This window comes from Ictidomys tridecemlineatus, chromosome 4 (genome assembly GCF_052094955.1).
Source record: "Ictidomys tridecemlineatus isolate mIctTri1 chromosome 4, mIctTri1.hap1, whole genome shotgun sequence".
Taxonomy (NCBI): domain Eukaryota; kingdom Metazoa; phylum Chordata; class Mammalia; order Rodentia; family Sciuridae; genus Ictidomys; species Ictidomys tridecemlineatus.
The window spans coordinates 93855175-93873923 of record NC_135480.1 but is presented as its reverse complement, the minus strand read 5'-3'; the positions used below and the strand labels follow the sequence as shown (position 1 = coordinate 93873923).

At 33.0% G+C, this 18749-nt stretch overlaps 1 protein-coding gene across 8 annotated transcripts in view; it reads right to left on the bottom strand.

The window, feature by feature from the left end:
• The window catches only part of Zc3h12c (zinc finger CCCH-type containing 12C), a 70969-nt gene that overhangs the window by 33618 nt on the left and 18602 nt on the right, over positions 1 to 18749 (bottom strand). For 7 of the 8 annotated variants that reach the window (XM_078046963.1, XM_078046962.1, XM_078046961.1 and 4 more), the window contains exon 2: positions 150 to 901. In XM_078046963.1, coding sequence (XP_077903089.1) covers positions 150 to 829 — 680 coding nt within the window. In that variant the 5' untranslated portion in view covers positions 830 to 901. Of the gene's footprint in view, positions 1 to 149; positions 902 to 5926; positions 6437 to 18749 lie in introns of those variants that run through there. The other variant, XM_021732413.3, reaches the window with a different exon arrangement.

The window sequence follows — 18749 nt, the reverse complement described above, 5'->3', positions numbered from 1 at the left end:
TAACATTAAACTAATATTTTCTAAAGGTAATGTTGGAATGCAGATGATTATTGACTTTGATGAACCTGAGAAGGGAAACAGCAGCAAAAGTAGAACAAACTTTTAAAGATTTTTTACTAATAATTTTCAGTACAATTTTTCTTACTTACCTCATTGCCACATTGCTGCCATCAATAACAACTGGTCTTAGATTTTCACCATCATCTGTTACAATCTCTTGCATTGGCGATTCAGACCTCTGAGATTCCAGGGAAGAAGTTTCCCGCATTATAGTGTTAATTGTACTAACTGTTTGATCAGCCTCACTTTTATTTCCCAGTTTGACAAGTTCTCCCAAAATATCATTGATTAAAGCATCAGTACCAAGTTTGTTTAACACAAGCTGAACCTGTTCTTCAGAATAACCCAACTTAAGTGCAAACTCCAGTTTTGTTTGGTATTCTCGCATCACATCAGGGGGTTTCTTCATTTCCTTGGACGGAGTCTGGGACTCTTCAGGTTTAAAGTCTTGCAAAATTTCATTGTGTTTGAGTAGGTGAGGCTCTAAGCAGGGAGACCTACATAATTGTCTGTGAGTCTTGGTTAACAAGCATGGCTCTACTGAAATGCTATTCAATTGTTCTGACTCATGATCAGAATTTGTGCTTTCTTCAGAGTCACCAGAGCTCACATTCTCTTCAGACACCTCTTTTTCCTCCTTCCCGGCATTAACTGTATCCATTGTTGATTTTTCTACCATTGGCCAAGGTACAGCTGCACTTAACTGTGGGTCAGTGTTCTCCACATACAGGTGGCCGAGGTCATGCCCCAGGTGATCCTTCAAGCCCATGAAGCTGTTACGTGTACTTGACTCCACTTTGCTGTTTTTTCTGTATTCCTGAATGCAAAGTACACCGTATTCCTATAGAAAAATGTAAAATATTCAGAATTTCATACTTATTGTTTGATTTAAGTCTTAATGGAGAAGTTAGTGAACTGTCAAACTATAGAACACCTAGTTCATATTCTGTTTATATCCTCTCATCACTCATAACATGCTTGCTAAGACCTCTCATGTCCCCTTTTTCAAATGAAGAGGTCACGAATTAGAAAGGCCATGTAATTTCCTCCAAGGCAACAAATTAGTAATGTAACTGGATATTTTATTCAGTTTTTTCCTAACTCTTACACCCATCCTTTCCCACTATACCAGAATGCTTCTCAACCGTAATGGCAGAAATTTTCCCATTTATATTTCTAGAATGACCTACAGAATACTATCAAAAAGCATACTTTCAAAATATTATGACAGGCTGAGTACATTTTTCCTAACCCTAATTCCTAAAAGTCTGTAAAAATCATTTTTTAAAAAAAGCGATGTAGGAAAAAAGGAGAACATTAGTTCATCATACTTGAAAACTTATATTAACCTGGATGAAGCTTACTAATGTAAATTAAAGACATTTTCAAAATAATTTGTATATTGAAAAATATTCACATTTTATAAAATGGCCAATAAGGAATTAAATAATTACAAAGTTAATTATGTTCTACTTGGAAGTGAATATAGTTTTGCCTTAATAATCATGATTTTGTAAATATTGAACATGGTAACAAAATATAATTTTTCACATTATGCTATTCTTATTAAGTGGCAGTGGTATTATATTCTGTTTCATTCCAGAAAAAAGAAAGAGTTCTTTTAGCCTATGTGCACTTATGGAAAGAATAGAAATTAAATACTTCACATAAAGTTAGTAGCAAATAATTAAGCATACCAAATAAATAATCTTATCTCAATTTCCTGAATTTTATGGCAGAAAATATTTCTGTATTGCACCAGATTAACAGTTAACTTGCATTTCACTAAAAAAAATCACCTCTAAATTTTTTCCCTGTGGGAATATTTTTAATGATTAAAATGTTTTTGCTATTATACGATTTTTCCTTAAAGTCTATTGGAGATAATTTCCATTTCTCCATTAGGGATGGGTTAGACAAATAAAGTTATTTTCTCTAGTGCTTCACTGTATGAAGTACGTCAACATCAGTGGTTTATTGATTAAAGTAATTCTAGTGTTCTACCCAGGTGCAACATTAGTAAACCAGTGGTAGCTGAATTTGAGACTGTCATTAAACACCTATTTAAATAACCTAATAAAACTGGGAAAACATTTATTCTAAGGCTCTTCAACATAACATACATAGAAGAAAAGAGCTATTATATAAATGTTAAAAGAAAATGCAGAGTAATTTTCTGACAAGTCACAAATTTGAAAACATATCTAATAAACTTCATGAGTCAAGTATTTCAACAAAGTGAAATTTTATTAACTTTGGTAAACACTATAGATGAGAACACGGAATCTTTACAATCCACTTAAAATTCCCTCAGTGTAGAACTCCTACACACTTCTACAAGAGTTTCTTCAGAGTTTATTCTGAGAAGACAGATAACTTTAATATCACTGTTCTACTAATAGAACATTCATTAGTTTTAAAGCAACACCAAACTTTCCTAGTCCTGATTGCTCAACTGGTAAAAGGATATTCCTTAAAAGAGCTCTGTATACATTTGATCCATTGTGAGCTGTATTCATTTCAATTTCTTCTGTTAATATGGATATGTATATCCATATTATTATTTAGAATTAAGGAAGAGATTTTGAAAGCAAATCTTTACACCCTATGATTTATTAACTACTGTAATATACTAACACCATAATGTAAGTAACAAATCACAACAGCATCCTAATAAAGGGATACAGTTAAAAGAAAAATCTACACTGTGGCCTTCGTAGAGCTCCCACCAAAAGTATCTTAAACAAGGAAAACCTATTGGAAGCTGGGCTGCCTGGCAACCAGAAGCTGGTTGCTAAGCTGCACTCCTTTAACATGCCATCATGAATGCTAGCACAGTGAAAGAATAATTTGGTATGAACAAAAGCCTATAAAAGAGACTGGGACTTAAGTGCGTCTGGTTTACCCTCTGAGAACAATGCAGCTGCCAAACCAATCTGGAAGCTCCGACATCATTGTTCTGTAAACCCCACAATCTGCTCTGACTGCAGGAAGTGCATTTAATGGGCAACATTTTTGATCTCTCCTGAAAAGTTTGGGTTTTGCATAAGTGCTGTTGTGAGATAATTCTTCAAGATAATGACTTGCTGACCAAACCCCTGAATTGAAGTAGGAAATATTATTTTATTGAGCAACAGTATTGTTGATTTTTAATTTTTTTTGGGGGGGGATAACAAACACAAGGAGTATCTTATGAAAAATACAGCCAGTGAGGAACACTAGAATAAAAAATTTTGTTTAAAGGATAAGTGGATTTTCATAATTTTTGACTTTCAAAGAAATAAAACCAGATACTATAAAGTTTTTAAATGGTAAATTAACTACTCTAAAAGTATTTAAAACTATTTCATCTTCAATCTAGTATTTTAAAAAGTACGAATGGTACTACTATATGGCTATAATGAAAAGATAGGGAGAAAAATGGGGTTGTTTTTCAAAATTTTAGACCACTTAAAACTCAATGTACTTTTAACTTGTGATAATACATGTCATTTGTACATTTTAATAAAGAGTTTTTAATAATGTAAACTGTCCTAATCTTTAAAATGAACATTCCATTTAGTTTGATAACATAATTTTAAAAATATATATTTTGGTTGAACATTTTCTGTAATGCTAGGTCCCTCTTCATCATCTAGATTTCATTAGTTAGCTCAGAAAAAGTTATCTAATGCCATCTTGTACTAAGCAGTTAAAATGATTTTTAGCTCCTACAAAGCAAAAAGACTAAATATAAGTAGTAAATGTAAGGGAAAATGAGTTCAATTTCCAGACCTACAAGCCACATATATACTCTCCATCATAAAACACTTACTTAAAATAACCTGATTTATATTGACCCAATTGATAAAGATCTGATTTTTAAAACTTCAAGTTATGCTTTTCTACTCATGATTAGTAAAAGGTGCTCTTAATTTAATATGGAACATTTCAGAATTTGGCAATATTTAAAATCATTCAGTAAAAAAATTAAATGCTAAAGATTTAAAATATTTCCATAGACATTTGTTAATACAATGGGATATGTAAAACTTAAATACAATTATTGTTAAGTAAAGTAAAAAATACTTTCCTCATTTCTAAACTACTTAAGCTCTGCATTTACTAAAATGCAAATTTATGTAAGTCATCTTAAATTTAACCAAGAATTATCTTACAACAGCACTTATGCAAAACCCAATATTAATATTTAATATTACATAAGGATGATTTTCCTTATTTCATGGAGAAGAAGCATAGTCAAAGTTTTCATACATAACACAGACTAGTTTATACCCCACTCCCAGATTATCACAAAACTCTAAGAAACATGGCTTACTCTTAAACTTTATATCAGGCTCTATTATAACTGGCCTCTACATACTATATTCTTGAACACAAAAAGGTATTAGGCAAAAAATAATAATCCCAAACAGATTTCTACAGTTTTAAATCTTTGGATTTCCTCCAGATATTGTTCTGGAAATTCAATTTTTCTTGTTAAAGGCTACCTAAAACCTAAGTAATAGTATTTGTTGAAAAAGAACTAAATTATCATGATAATTCTGTAGATGATGATGAAGTATAACAAATTGTTTTAATTACCAAAAAGAAGCTTTGTAATAGCTGAATGCAGTTTAACATATGGTGGTTACTTATTAGAAATTTATCACACATACTGTAATTCTCCCATTTAGTGAAGAGATTTTCAGAAATTTCTCATTCAACAACTTGGATAATACTTCATCTTAAACCAGGTAACAATATTATTTTTTTTAATATTCTAAAGAGTCTCATATTAATCAGGAATATTAGACCATAAACTTGCTAAATCAATTTATTTGTCTGTAATGTAAAGTTACAATGCCATAAAAGTAGGTTCTGGTTGTTATCCAAATGGTAATACTATGAGAACAATAAAAATAAAATAATGAATATGTAATAAATACCTACTGCTGTAGCCTCTGTGTATTTAATTACCATTGTATATGAGTGAGTGCTGTTGTCTGCATCCCCCTAGCTAACAAAGGAAGGATGTCCCTTTGAACAGATTGGTTAATGCTCTGGGGCAACAGATGTCTACTGGAACTGCAGGAGACCAGCAACTGGTGGCCTGCCCATCTTCTGAAAACTTTCAATAGACTTATGCATATGTTCACACAATAGGGCATGTGGTAGAAATGAAAACCTCTTTTTAACCCTTTATACTCTTTCTTTCTCTCCTAACTGATAGATGAAAAGTCTTTGTCCTCCATTCCCCATTACAGAACTCTTAAGATCAATAGTTCTTGGAATGACATCTTTAATCTAGTATCTGAAAATAATGCAAAAGAGGAAAAAAGGTAGGAGAGTAGAAAATGAAAATTGTACATGAATACTGAAAGTGCTGACAAAGCAACTGAAATGCTCAATCATATTTAAAACCAGCTGTTTGAAACATCTTCATGTGTCAATCCATCTCCCTAGGCTATAGACTTAACACAATGGAAAAATCTACCAAATCTGAGCATCATTTTACAGCACTTAGGTTTGACAGTAACTCCTTAAGAAACATAAGAATCTGACAAGAAGATAAAGTAAAAATTCACTGTTTATCACAATATCATATTTTGTTATAACTTGTCTTTAAGCTCCATATGATTCCACGCCATGTCTAGTGCCTTGCAAATATCCATGAAGCTATAATTATTTGCAAAATTCCATAATATAAAAATGTAAAAATCTGATTCACAGACATATTTTTAAGAATTGAATTTTCTGTATGTTGGCACTATGTAATAGTTTATAGGTTTTCATTTGAGGTGCTTTTCTATCTTTCATAAATTCAAATTAATAATCTCTTTAGCAAAGTTAAACTTCCAAGGTATTAAGTAGCACAGATACTCACGTTAGCAGGAAAATACAAAGACATTGGTTTCTGTAGCAGCTTCAGCAGTAACTCTTTAACACAATTTTAGCTGCAGACTTCCAGGCAGGCAAGAAGAACAATGAATGGTTGAACAGATGGAATGGCAATGTCTTTGCTTAACCTATTACCGAGTGGAGTAACAGCCAATCATAGGCCAGAAAGCTCACAATTAGTTGGCCAGGCAGATGCAAGACAACCTCAGCACCCTGCGTCAGGTTTGTAGGTTTCTAAGATAAGCAAGTTGATGTCATTCTTGGGTCTGCCTGGGGCAGCATGTGTATTAACGAGGGGTGTGCGACAACAATAGGCCATACAAAACTGACTAGTAGGCAGCTGCTATATGAGAGCAGAGTCATTAGGGAGCAGGCTGCCAACAAGAAACACCTGGCTTGGGCAGACTTCAGCTTTTCCTCCTTGTTTTTAATGCATGAAACAAAGAAACCAATTGTGTTTTAAAGCAGTAAAAGTTGCATGTTTCCAAAAAGTTGAGGCTATACACTAGTCTATGAGCTTTTCATTTTTATTTCAGAAATAAAGAAAATGAGGTGTGTCAAAGGAGCAATTAACTATTGTAGCAACCCTTTTCTCTAATAAATGAGGTAGTGGTGAAATGAGACAGAAGGTTTTAGTAAACCTATTTCCCTGGCAATAGTGGGAAATCTGTATTTTTAAGTATTTGCTAATGTGTTGCAAGACAATAAAATTGAGGGGAGAATAGTGAGGGGGGAGGGGGAGGGGAGAGAAGTAGGGGGAGGGGGGAGAGAGAGAGAGAGAGAGAGAGAGAGAGAGAGAGAGAGAGAGAGACCTTTGTGTAAAATTAGTCATGTATACTATACATTTAAACAAATCCATTTAACTTCAACCTAAGATCATGGTAATGGCCCATTTTATCTAGGTCAAGTAGCACTGTAAAATTCTTTATTATGGATACTAGTTAGACATATAGTTTTATATGCAAAATCTTTCATTGTTTTAATATACAGCATAGTATACCTGTTGAAAATATTTATATTTCATAACATTTATAACATGTAATATTCAAATTTCAGTTTAGAATAAATTAACACTAAAAAGAAATATTGTGATATTTTTGAAGGGTCTAAAGTGTACAAAAATGTCCCCAAGGTGAGGAAGCTTGTTATCTCTGATTCATATCTGTTTCATATTATAGCACTATGTGCTACCTGCTTTTGAGGCCTGCTTGAAAAATTCTATTAAAATGTAAATGTCATAGGCATTGTGAGGATATTTCCCTATTAAAGCAAAAAGAATCTATAGCTGCCTTACTATTTATTTATTCGATATGAACACACACACACACACACTCCTTTTTTAATCCAGTACAAACTTAAAGAGTCTTCGAAGGCAAAGAGCCTTTAACATAAAATTTTCTGATACAGGCTGACTTACGTAGAGTCCAGACCTTTTCATTAAATGACCCATGAACTTATCTAAACATCAAAAACTTAAGTCAAAACATCCTGAGGATCTACATCAATCTCACTTTAAAACATAAAATACAGATGTTACTCACAATTATGATCACTTGTGAATACTTGGAAAAGGTAATATTTGTTTGGGATTCCTGTTCCTGACCTTTTTGTGTTTACTAAAATGCAAATCACATGGTCTGTATTTAGTAAATAGGAGGAAAATCTATTCTATATGGTTAAGATTCTTCAGTGATCTCAAAAAACCATTCCTTATGCCTACTAAAACCTTAAAAATTATTGTTTCCAGAAAGAAAAGTAAAATATAAAGTATGATACTATAGATCACCATTTGCCTATATATTATTTTTCTGCAAAAGAGCTTAATATTTTATTGAAGTAATGCCTTTCCAAAATTGTTGGGAAATTTTTAAGTCTGCAAAACTATTTTTGAACTCAATAATTACTAGGTTCCGAATGTCAAACTAATTTCTAAAGCAAGAACTGATCTTTTTCTGCCAAAAAAAATTATTAAATTAATTTTAGTGAAATACTTAAGTCCATGCTCCACATCATAAGCCATTAAAGATCAGGGTAAAGCATCTCTAACATTATAGTTTATTGTGAATTACAAGGTAAATTACACAGAATTCAAATTTCCCTTTTCGGGTTAAGCATATCACAGAAATAAATAAAGAATTTTATTTCTCCCTCCTCCCCATGGGGATGGTAGTTCTTCTTGAAAACTCATGAGTAAAAAAGGTGTCATCCCTGAAAGGAATGAGGTCAATGCTGTGACTAGTCCACTGTAATTCTTCGTAATACTGATGTGGTTAAATAAAATACAAATGAAAAACATAGTTTACATGGAAATTAGTTGCAACTAAAACCTAAAAACCTAAGTTGCTACATACTGACTAGAAAAGACAATAAGGTCACATTTATAAACTCATATTAAAACTTTTTTCTTTTGTATATAAAAAGGAAACTATTTAGTACAAATAGACAGTCTTCTCTTTTCCCTTGGGGTTTCTTCCTTCTCTTTATTCCTTGCTACTATAGTTACTACTTTATAGCTTTAATTCAGGAGGAGGAGGAATCTTCTCAGCCTGCCACAGTGAACACAAAGAATGAGAGAAAACTACCCAGGAGCTCAGCAGGAAGCCTGATCTATAGCACTGGATTAAGCTTTTTTTGCAAACAGCAAATAAAGGCAGCGATCTGAAAAAGCTAATCAGATCCTGCTGTGGTATTTAGACCATCTCAGTTGCTAGTATTGGATAATGTTAAGCACATTAAAACATCTGTAGGTGAAAAAAAGGGTTCCTTGGGCTTTCTTAGTCACATGGACCTAGTCTACTTCCCACTGACAGGCAAGTACAAACAGCTGTACTGAGCTCTGTTTGGGTCACTGCAATAAATGACTAAACACAGTTCCCACTTATGACAGGGAAAGAAAAAGAAAGGAACCAGTGTAGTTTGAGGAGTTTATTAAAATTTGTCAATGCCAAGTGTGGTTCTAACATGGGTTTTCTATTTTTTGTGAGGCATGAATGTTAAGAAGTGAGTTTGAGACTAGTGTTTGAAATCAATTCTCTTTGTCAGTGGTGACACAAGCTTTCTGGTACCTCTCTCTTAAGATTGGAATCATTTCCCTTTAACACAGAATCTCTTTTTACCTTAACAATAACACCATGGAATTAAGATTATTCCATTAAATCTTCCCAATTGTCCTCCAAAGGTTGAAATATTTTAAACAAAAACTTAATATTTTTGAGATAAAAAAAAGCTAACACATAATAATAGAGTAAAAGAATAGAACAAAATCAACTGAGCACTAATTCTCAAAGCCAGAAATTATATTAGGCAGCTAGATGGTTATCTTTCATATATAAAACTACTTTTCTGAGTATTATTTGAAAATTGTTAAAGGTTACCTTTAAATCACAAAATGATGCTTTTATGAATTAGACACATTGCTATAGATATCCATAGCACCCCATAGCACTGGTTAAAAGAAAGTCATAGGATCAGCTGTGTCAAGGACTATCATCTGTAATATGCTAATTCCAGGATATTCTGTATAAAATTAGATATTTTCTTAATTTCCTTCTGCCACTCAAAACCACACCACTTTTCAGAGAAGAGGCAGGACATGAAAGTTCCAACATTAATTAACCCATATTTGGATCCAGCCCTGAATTTGATCCACTCAAATATATGCTAGAAAGACAGTTTTATCTTTAACCATAAAGATCTCAACTGTAACTAGAATCATATATTTAAAGTAAATCATCAAATATAAATGGTTTTATATTAAATCAAGCCCATAATCTGAAAAATATTCTTATTGGGTAGAAAAAAGTATATTAAAAATTGATAAGAAAGACAACAAAAGAAATATCAGAAATCATATTCTAGTAGAACTTATATTTGCTCCTAAAAATACTAAGTAATGCCAATAATAAATAAAATGGCAAGAAAAAAAGGTAAATTAAATATTAATTTAATACTTCTTTATTAGCAAAACCCAGACTGACTAGCTCTTTTGTTTTTTTTTTTTAACAGAGCTTGGAAAATTTATTGAAAGAATACAGAAGAGTTCATAGGATCAAAGGAAGAACTCAACATTCAAGTTCTGGGAAGGCCAGAGACCAGGTCAGAACTAAAGGTTTTGGCTGTGGAGCTTCTAGAATACCTCCATCTGATGATTCAGCACTACCTACTTGTAGGCCTTCTTGTGTTCTCATTCAGATTCTAATTTCTGAGACAAGAATCTGAGCAGAACAGTTTAGGTCTTACACTCACTTCTTTGTCCAATTACTGTGGCCAGAGATATGTGGGGCCATGACTGGCAATCTTACTAGAATGATATAGAGATGGACTGGAGGTTCATTTCATGGAGTGAAATTAACAAAAGCAGAGAGGGAGAAAAAGGTAGGTAGACAAAAACAAAACATCAGGTATCTGCTACTAAATAACATTAAACATATTACAGGGAGATTATGGGTCCCATAAAATCCATCAAAATTACTTTTAAAAAGAAAGAATGTATAAGGAGTGAAGAAATAAAATTAAAAAAAAATAAAGAGCAATAAAATTTAATCAAAGTGAAATCCCTATTTCTGATTAGTTTTTCACATTTATAAAAATAAAATATGTAACAAGCTCATGTCCTTGCAGAAAACAGGCACTGCTTGGTCTCAGTTTTCATGTCTGATCTATATCATATCTAAGACTGAATTTCTTTAAAGAACCCCATCACTGTTGCAATAGCACATTCTTGAATGTTCATTCACCTTTGTATGTTTCGGCTTCAACGATTTAATATATCCTCAATTCCAGTTAATCAAATCCCGATTATTTTTCTCTTCTCGAATTTCTCATTCTTACAGCATCCCTAAGACTAGATATGCATTCCCTCCTCAGGCTTAGATTACTTGTTTCTCTATTTTTCTCTTTTGAATAATTTGAATAACTCATAAGTATTTCCCTGACAAAAATAATTTTCAATGACATCACTCTTATGCTAAACAAATACTCAGTTGCAAATCCCAAGTTCCTGGTTCTCTGTTCTGTTTTCAAGGTTCCACAATCTGGGCCTCCTCTGGCCCTATAATTTTACTTCTCACTTCACTTAGGGGAAAGAACAGCAAAAGGAAGGCAAAGATGCTAAACTCTCCCCTAATATTAAGTCTTCTCTAGTACTGTCCCACTTACCCAGCCATATCTGCCATTCTAAACCCGGCTCAAGGCTTATTTTTTCCTTAAATCCTGCTTGGGTTAATATAGTTTTTGTTTATCTCCAATTTTTTTGAATTTCTGTAACATTGATGGTCTATATGGCACAATTTAGCATTTGGGTGCAACCTCAAGCTTCTTGAGGACAGAAATATTCACTTTTCCATGATCGCAGTATGCTAATCTCTGGAAGACCCTTCAGTGCAAAATATGGCCAGTAAAAAACCAAGCCCCATGCAAATATGAATGCAGGCATTCATATGAACAAAAATGCTATCCAACTAGATTTTATTTTCTGTGTGACAAGGTGGGCTTATCAAAGAGCCTTTAGATTAAGGCTGGGTTCCGGTAGCCCTGGTGCTGCCACTAGAGCTGCTTCCAACACTCAAGGAAGCTCAAGCCTTTTAAAAAGAGGACAGGTCTTTTCCTGTACTCTCCTTTGAATTTGACTTCCCAACTACAGCAACATCCATAATAACAACACTGTAGCTTCTGCCTCCTCATTTGAGTGTGACTTATCTGATGGGTAGCCTAGGAAGAATATGTGTGCAAGCAAAGCTCAGCTCCTTATATTGCATGTTTCTCTTCAGAATAAGCCACCAGTGGGAAGAACAATACGTGGTTGCTTTCTTCTTTAGCATTCCCTGAGACTAAATGATTATATATTTCTGATTCTGGGGCTCAGTGTTACTAAGTCCTCTATCCTGTTCTCTTAGGTCATATTCCTTGACAGTTCTATGGACAAAAACAGCTGCTATTTTGGTCTCCTGCTATGGATCCTTTATTTATTTACTGGTTTAGTACTAAGGAAGGAAAAAGACTGCCTCAAACTCTATTTTAAACAATAAAAAGTTTTGTTATAAATAACTCTTAAAAGGGGGTAAATAATGACTATATACATGAACTTAGACCACTTTGATAATAAATAAGAAAAAAGTAAAAAAAGAAGAAAGGAAGATAAAATTTAGTAACAAAACTGACAATGTGCAGTGGTGCACACCTGTAATCCCAGTGACTCCGGAGGCTAGGACAGGAGGATCCCAAGCTCAGAGCCAGCCTCAGCAACTTAGCAAGGCCCTAGGTAATGCAGCAAGACTCTGTCTCAAAACAAAAAAGAAAAAGTGGGATATGGCTCAGTTGCTAAGCACCCCTGGGTTTAATCCCCAGTACTTAAAAGAAAAAAAATGTCACAGAAAGGTAGATAATACTCCTCAAAGTCAAAATTCTTAAGGTTTATGAACATCTTTCAGTGCATGTCATCAAGAGTAGATAACCCTCTGTTTGGGGGTTAGAGATAAGTATAAAATAAATCTACAAAGGCAGTGTTATTTTCCTCTGGTCTAAAGATAAAAAAAAAACTCTTCTATAGTCATTTACAATGACAATATAATCCATTATTATGAAATTTAATTTAAATATTTTTTTCCAATGAAAATATTTATATTCCCACTTAGTGGTTAAAAAATTCATTAAGTAAATAAACGTTTTAAAAAGAGAACCTTCATTTCCTAATAATATCTGTAAATGCCCAAGAAACAAGGAATTCTAGAAAGTGCAGGGAGTACAAATGGCATACAAAATGCAGATTCTGAAGTAGTAATATATGGGAGGAGTGAAATGGAGAAAATCCATGAGGAAAAAATATATATATACTTTTAAAAGAAGCAGAAAGCATATGATATCATTCATGGTAACAAAACACTCATAATTATATTGAGAATAATTGAAACTATGGGGAAAAGATGAAGAAAAATGCATAATTTATAAAAAATAAAATGTTCATAAGACATTCTTTGAATTTTAAAATAATAGAATGGTAGTTATATGACATCATATTGCTTTTACTAATGATAATGTTCACAACATCATCATCAAAGCCCAATAAGAACATAAGAATATGACTTCATCTCTCCTTCCTTATGCCACTCAATAACATTCCTTACTTTCCACCTGGTATGCATTCATTTGTGAACATCGTATCTTCAGGCTGCTACTATCATGTGAAGATTCATATATACATAGTATTCTTTAAGTGTTCAATAATTGAACTTGACAAACTACTTTAAAACAGCTAGACCCAAAGCATTGTTAAAAAGTGAAATTGACAGGCTACAAAGAATGATTACATTTAAAAGAGGGCTATATCATTAGTAGGTCTGTCTGTTCTTATTAATGGTCTAGAAGAGAGTGCAAGTAGTATATTAAATGCTTGTAAAGTGACTATGGAAAAATATGATACAGAGCAAACAATCCAAAAGGAACTTCAAATGCACTATAACCCAGTAAATTTACTTTGTTAATTATAAGCTTGATTTAAATAATAATTCTTACTAAGAATCAACATAGAAACCAGTTCCCTCTATATCAATTCTTATAAGATGGGGAAATGAAATGTTTGTGGCCTCATTATACTGATTCTACATAACTGCATTCTATTGATTTTAGACCAGTGTCCTATTGTAAAAGAAAAATAAAAAGCATTAAGAGGCTTAAAAAATGAATGGTTGTTTCAAAAAACACTCAATGAAATTAGCACAAAAACTTGCAACAAAAATTTTCATTATAAAGTTCTGTTAGATGTCAAAATTTAGATATTAAAATTGTGAGCATTTAGAACAAGATTCCTTCTAAATACAAAACATCATATACTAGAAGTATGAATCATCTTGAAGAGCTACCAATGTAATTTAATTATAAACTTCTTTTGCTTTCTTATGTAGTTCTACACTAAGAAGAGTGCCTGGCACAAAGTAGGTACTATAAATAAATATGTGCTAAATAAGTGACACCATGTAAATACTTGGGACAAAATCTTTTTTTTCCAGATTTGTTTACTTCCCTCACATACCCTACACTTCAGCCAAACTCAAGTAATTCAAGTAGTGGTGTGGTTCTCTAAATTCTGGTTGCACACTGGAATCATCTTGGGAAACTTAAAATATACTAATGCCAAGGGCTCACCTATAAATATTTAATTTTATTGGTTTAGGTGAAGTCTGGGCATAGGCATTTTAAAAGCTCCCCAGCTGATTCTAATGTGTAGTCAAGTTTAAGAATAATAACTTTGAGTTTCTTTCTCCACAGTTTCACCTGTCAATAATCCTATTCATTACTATTGAATATTTAGCTAAAAATCCAACTCTGTCATGAAGCCATTCCCAGAACATTGGCAAATTCATCTTTAAATTATTTGTTTTTCTTACAGGGTCTGGTATATGTTTACTAGTGCATAATTCTGAGAACAAAGCACCTAACATTTATTGAAAGAATGACATACAGTTGATCCCCATTTTTCACAGATCTGTATCTGCAAATTTGCCTATTTGCTAAAATTTACTTGCAACCCACAAATACATACTTGTGGGGTTGTCACACTGTACACAAGCACAACTGTGAAAAATTTGAGGTGGTCAACAGACCTCCAGCAAAGGTTGAGCAACATGAAGGTATGCTTTCATATTTCAAGTCTTAAACTATAAAGGAGGATCTTTTTGGGGTGGTCTATCTAGTGCTATCTTTTCCCCATTCTTGTTAGTAAACAGGCTATTTAAAATGATGAACTGGGCTGAAATATTATCTAGTGTTCCGAAGAGCAAAAAAGGCTGTGAGGTGCCTTATGGAAAAAATACACGTGTAACTTGGTTCAGGCATGATTTATACTGCTATTGGCCATGAGTTCAATGTTAATGAATCATCAGTATAGTATCTTTCAACACACATATAACAAGAAACACACATATAACAAGGCTATATACTGATGAGTTGATAAATATTCTGACCTCTACAGTAGTGCCCTTGATCTATGGTTTCACCTCTCCATGGTCAATTGCTATTAGAAAATATTGGATTGAAAAACTCCCCAAGGGCTGGGATTGTGGCTCAGTGCACAGTGCTTGCCTCGCACATGTGAGGCACTGGGTTCAATCCTCAGCACCACATAAAAATAAATAAATAAATAAACAAAATAAAGATATTGTGTCCATTTACAACTAAAAACATATTTTTTAAACTCCCCAAATAAATTATTCATACATTTAAAAAAATATGACATATGTTTTTGATGATGTTTGTTTTGGTGGTGCTAGGTATCAAAACTAGGACCTCACACATGCTAGGCAAGTGCGCTTACACTGAATTACACTCCAGCCCCCAATCCATAAATCTTAAACTTTATGTAATTCTGAGTAGTGTGATAAAATCTTGCATTGTTCTGCTCTGTTGGAACTGGGATGTGAATTATCTCTTTGTCCAGAGTATCCTCACTATATACACCACCCACCCTTCAGCCATTTAGCTACTTGGTTATCAAATTAATTGTCATGGTATCACAGTTCTTATATAGAATTCAGTACAATCTGCAGTTTCAGGTACTCACTGGGGGTCTTGGAATATATCTTTCATGGGTTAAGAAAGGAACTGCTATATTTTCTCTAGCAGCAATGGTTCAGTATTCATTGTTTGTGAGAACTTAATAGGTCAAAGCTATAAAGAATCACAAGAATTGACTAATTTCTCCCTCTCTTCAAAATACATATACATCTTATCCATAATTTTTAACATCAGTTTCATTCAACAAACAGGAACATCCTGCTTGCCACTCATTGAGGACAGAACAAGAACAAAGTCCCCTTCTCTAACCAAGTTTACAGTTTAGTCTGTAAGGAGGGGCATGGGAGAGAATGTAAATAATAAACAGGTGTTGAGTGACTGAACTGTTATAAACAAACTTTGAATAACAGAAAGCTTTACTGATAAAGTGATATTTGTGCAAATACCTAATGAAGTGAAAGGAAACATGCAATAGGATTATGATCTAAATGTTGGTGCCCTTGCAAAATTTTTATGTCGAAACCTAACACCCAGTGGGATAGTATTAAGAGCTGGTGCCTTTGGGAAGTAATTTCATGAGGCCTCAACTCTCAATGAATGGGATTAATGTCCTTATAAAGGAGGCTAAAATGAGTTTCCCTGCCCCTCATGTACCATGTGAAGACATAGCAACAAGTCACCATCTAAGAAAGATGAGCTCTCACTGGATACTGAACTTGCTGGTACTTTGATTTTGGAATTCCCAACCTTCAAAGTTGTGAGAAATAAATTTCTATTGTTTACGAATTACCCAGTTTAAGGAATGTTGTCTTATCACGGGGAAAGAATGAAGACAAACAGGCAATGAAAGTCTCAGATGAGAATGTACATGATGTGCTCACAGACAGCAAGGTGGCCAGTATGACTGGTGGCAAGTGAGCAAGGAAAGTAATCAGATAAGGCCAGAAGAGAAGGCCAAGGGAAACCAAATCATATATAGCACCTGAAGGGCACAGCTTTTCAAAACTTCAAATTGCATGTAAATCACACAAGGAGCTTGATATTCTGATTTATGAAGTCTAAGGATGGAGATTCTACATTCTAACAAGTTCATAGGTGATGCTATTGGTGCATGGGCCTAATGGGTTCCTGGGTCCCCATAGCAAGTAGTCACAGTAAGGACTTAGCTTTATTTTGAGATGAAAAACCACAGAAGCACTTTGAGAGAGAAGTGATAATCTTGTTTCATATTAATCTCTTATAAACCTGGGTTTACTTCTTAATTTCTGATGTGTTTTATTGATCTTTTCCTATTTCTGTGCTTGTACCACAAATTAAGAACTGTAGATTTATAATATTGGGCATCCTACATGCACAAATCTTATAATTAATTCTTTCTCCTCATTTTCATATTTTTATCCTGGCTATTTTTGCATGCACATGCTTCTGCATACATTTGAAAATTGGTGACAAATTTTCCAAAAAGCTGTCGAAAGACTGATGAAGATTATGCTCCACCAATACTTGCTTAAAAAGTGCTACTGACTTACTAAAGTGTTTAATCAAGAACAATTCACTGAAGTTTGCTTTACCGTTCAATAAAGTTCTCTATATTTCTTCATAGGGAACTTACACATTTCTTATTAAACTTATCTTTAAATATTTTGCTTTTTGTTTTTGCTGCTGTGAATGGAGGTTTTTCTTTCCCCATTATATTTTTTAAGTGGTTATACTGTTGGTATACATAAAACATTAGTGAACTAGAATTCTTAGTGTTTCCATCAGTGTTCACTGAGGCTCTTGGGCTTTCCAGATGCATATAATAACACAGAATTATCTGCTTACCCCTCTCTTGCTTCATGCTTTTGTCTGAATGTTATAATATAAAAATAGCAAAGAACAATGGTTATTTTGTGTTGTTTCAATATTAATAGGAGTGATTTAATGTTTTAGTATTACATACATAGTATATGTATATATGTATTTGAATATACACATATATATATTTGTCTTTATACATAAAAGACTGTGGGCAGATTAACTTCCGCACCTCTCAGTGTCCTCAGCTGTGAGAGAAAAAAGGATATAATAGGGTTGTTTTGAAATTTAATAACCAATAAACACAAACTCTTAAAACAGTGTCAGGTTTAGGGTAAGCACTCAACAAGTATTAGCTGCATGTAGTTATAGGTTCATAAACACATATGTAAAGCACTATATACAGTCTTTTAAAAAATAAAAAAATTATAGAAGCACTTTTTTTCTACATGATTTAAAGAAAAAAATCAGGAATTTGGATTACAATAAAATGATCTATTAAGATGAGTACATAATTTTTTTCTTACTATGAATTTCATTACTAGAAACATGATAACATTTTAGTGAAATATCAGTATAAATATACATTTTAATAAGAATTTTTGTATCAATAATCTTAAAACTCAAATCATTTTCTGAAACTTATTTGCTTTGCTACAATACACTATTATTTTGCTGACTTAAAAGGTACACGATATTTCATCCAAAACTATTTCTCAATGGTCACTGCCAAAGAGAGCTAAACTAATTTATTCTTCTTGTTCCTCCATAGGCATCACTATTTCTTAAGACCTGATTTACTGATGTTTTCAGAACTTTCCCTAAATACTTAATTTTATAGTACAATTTATTCCAGCATGGATTCCAAAGGAAAGAGATGAGCAAGAGGGTGATTTTATAATTTATGGATATAAGAACCAATACCATACCATGTCCTCTCCTCTAAACTAACCAAGTAACTTGAAGAAGTTACTTAACTTCTCTATGTCTCAGTTTCCTTAACACTACTAGCAACACAGGTTTATTATGAGGATAAAATTAGTTAATTTAGAAATGTGCCTGTCACATAGGAAATGCAAAAATGTATATTTAAAAATATTTAGATTATAAGTAAAACTGTAGTTCAAAAAAGAAAACTCAATTTACACTATTTTATTTGATATAATTCTGAAAGTTCTCTCCTTTTTAATATAGAAGAAAGAATACTGTGCAGGCAGAGACTGTAATTGTGTCCACTAACTTTTCTTATCACACATTTAATAGAAACAAGAAATCAAGTGACTTGGGAACTCAAATGCCCTACTCTATTCCTTTGTTCATGGTTATTTACCATCTGAATTTACAAAATAAATAATTTAGAACAATGTTTATCAAAGGGAAGGGGACATAATATCTAGTTCAGAAAACCTAAACGTATCTAACTGGAAATTAAGTGCCATAAAATATTTTGGCTTATGAAATAATTAGAAAATGTTACCAACTGGTTAAAAATGTAAATATAAAAA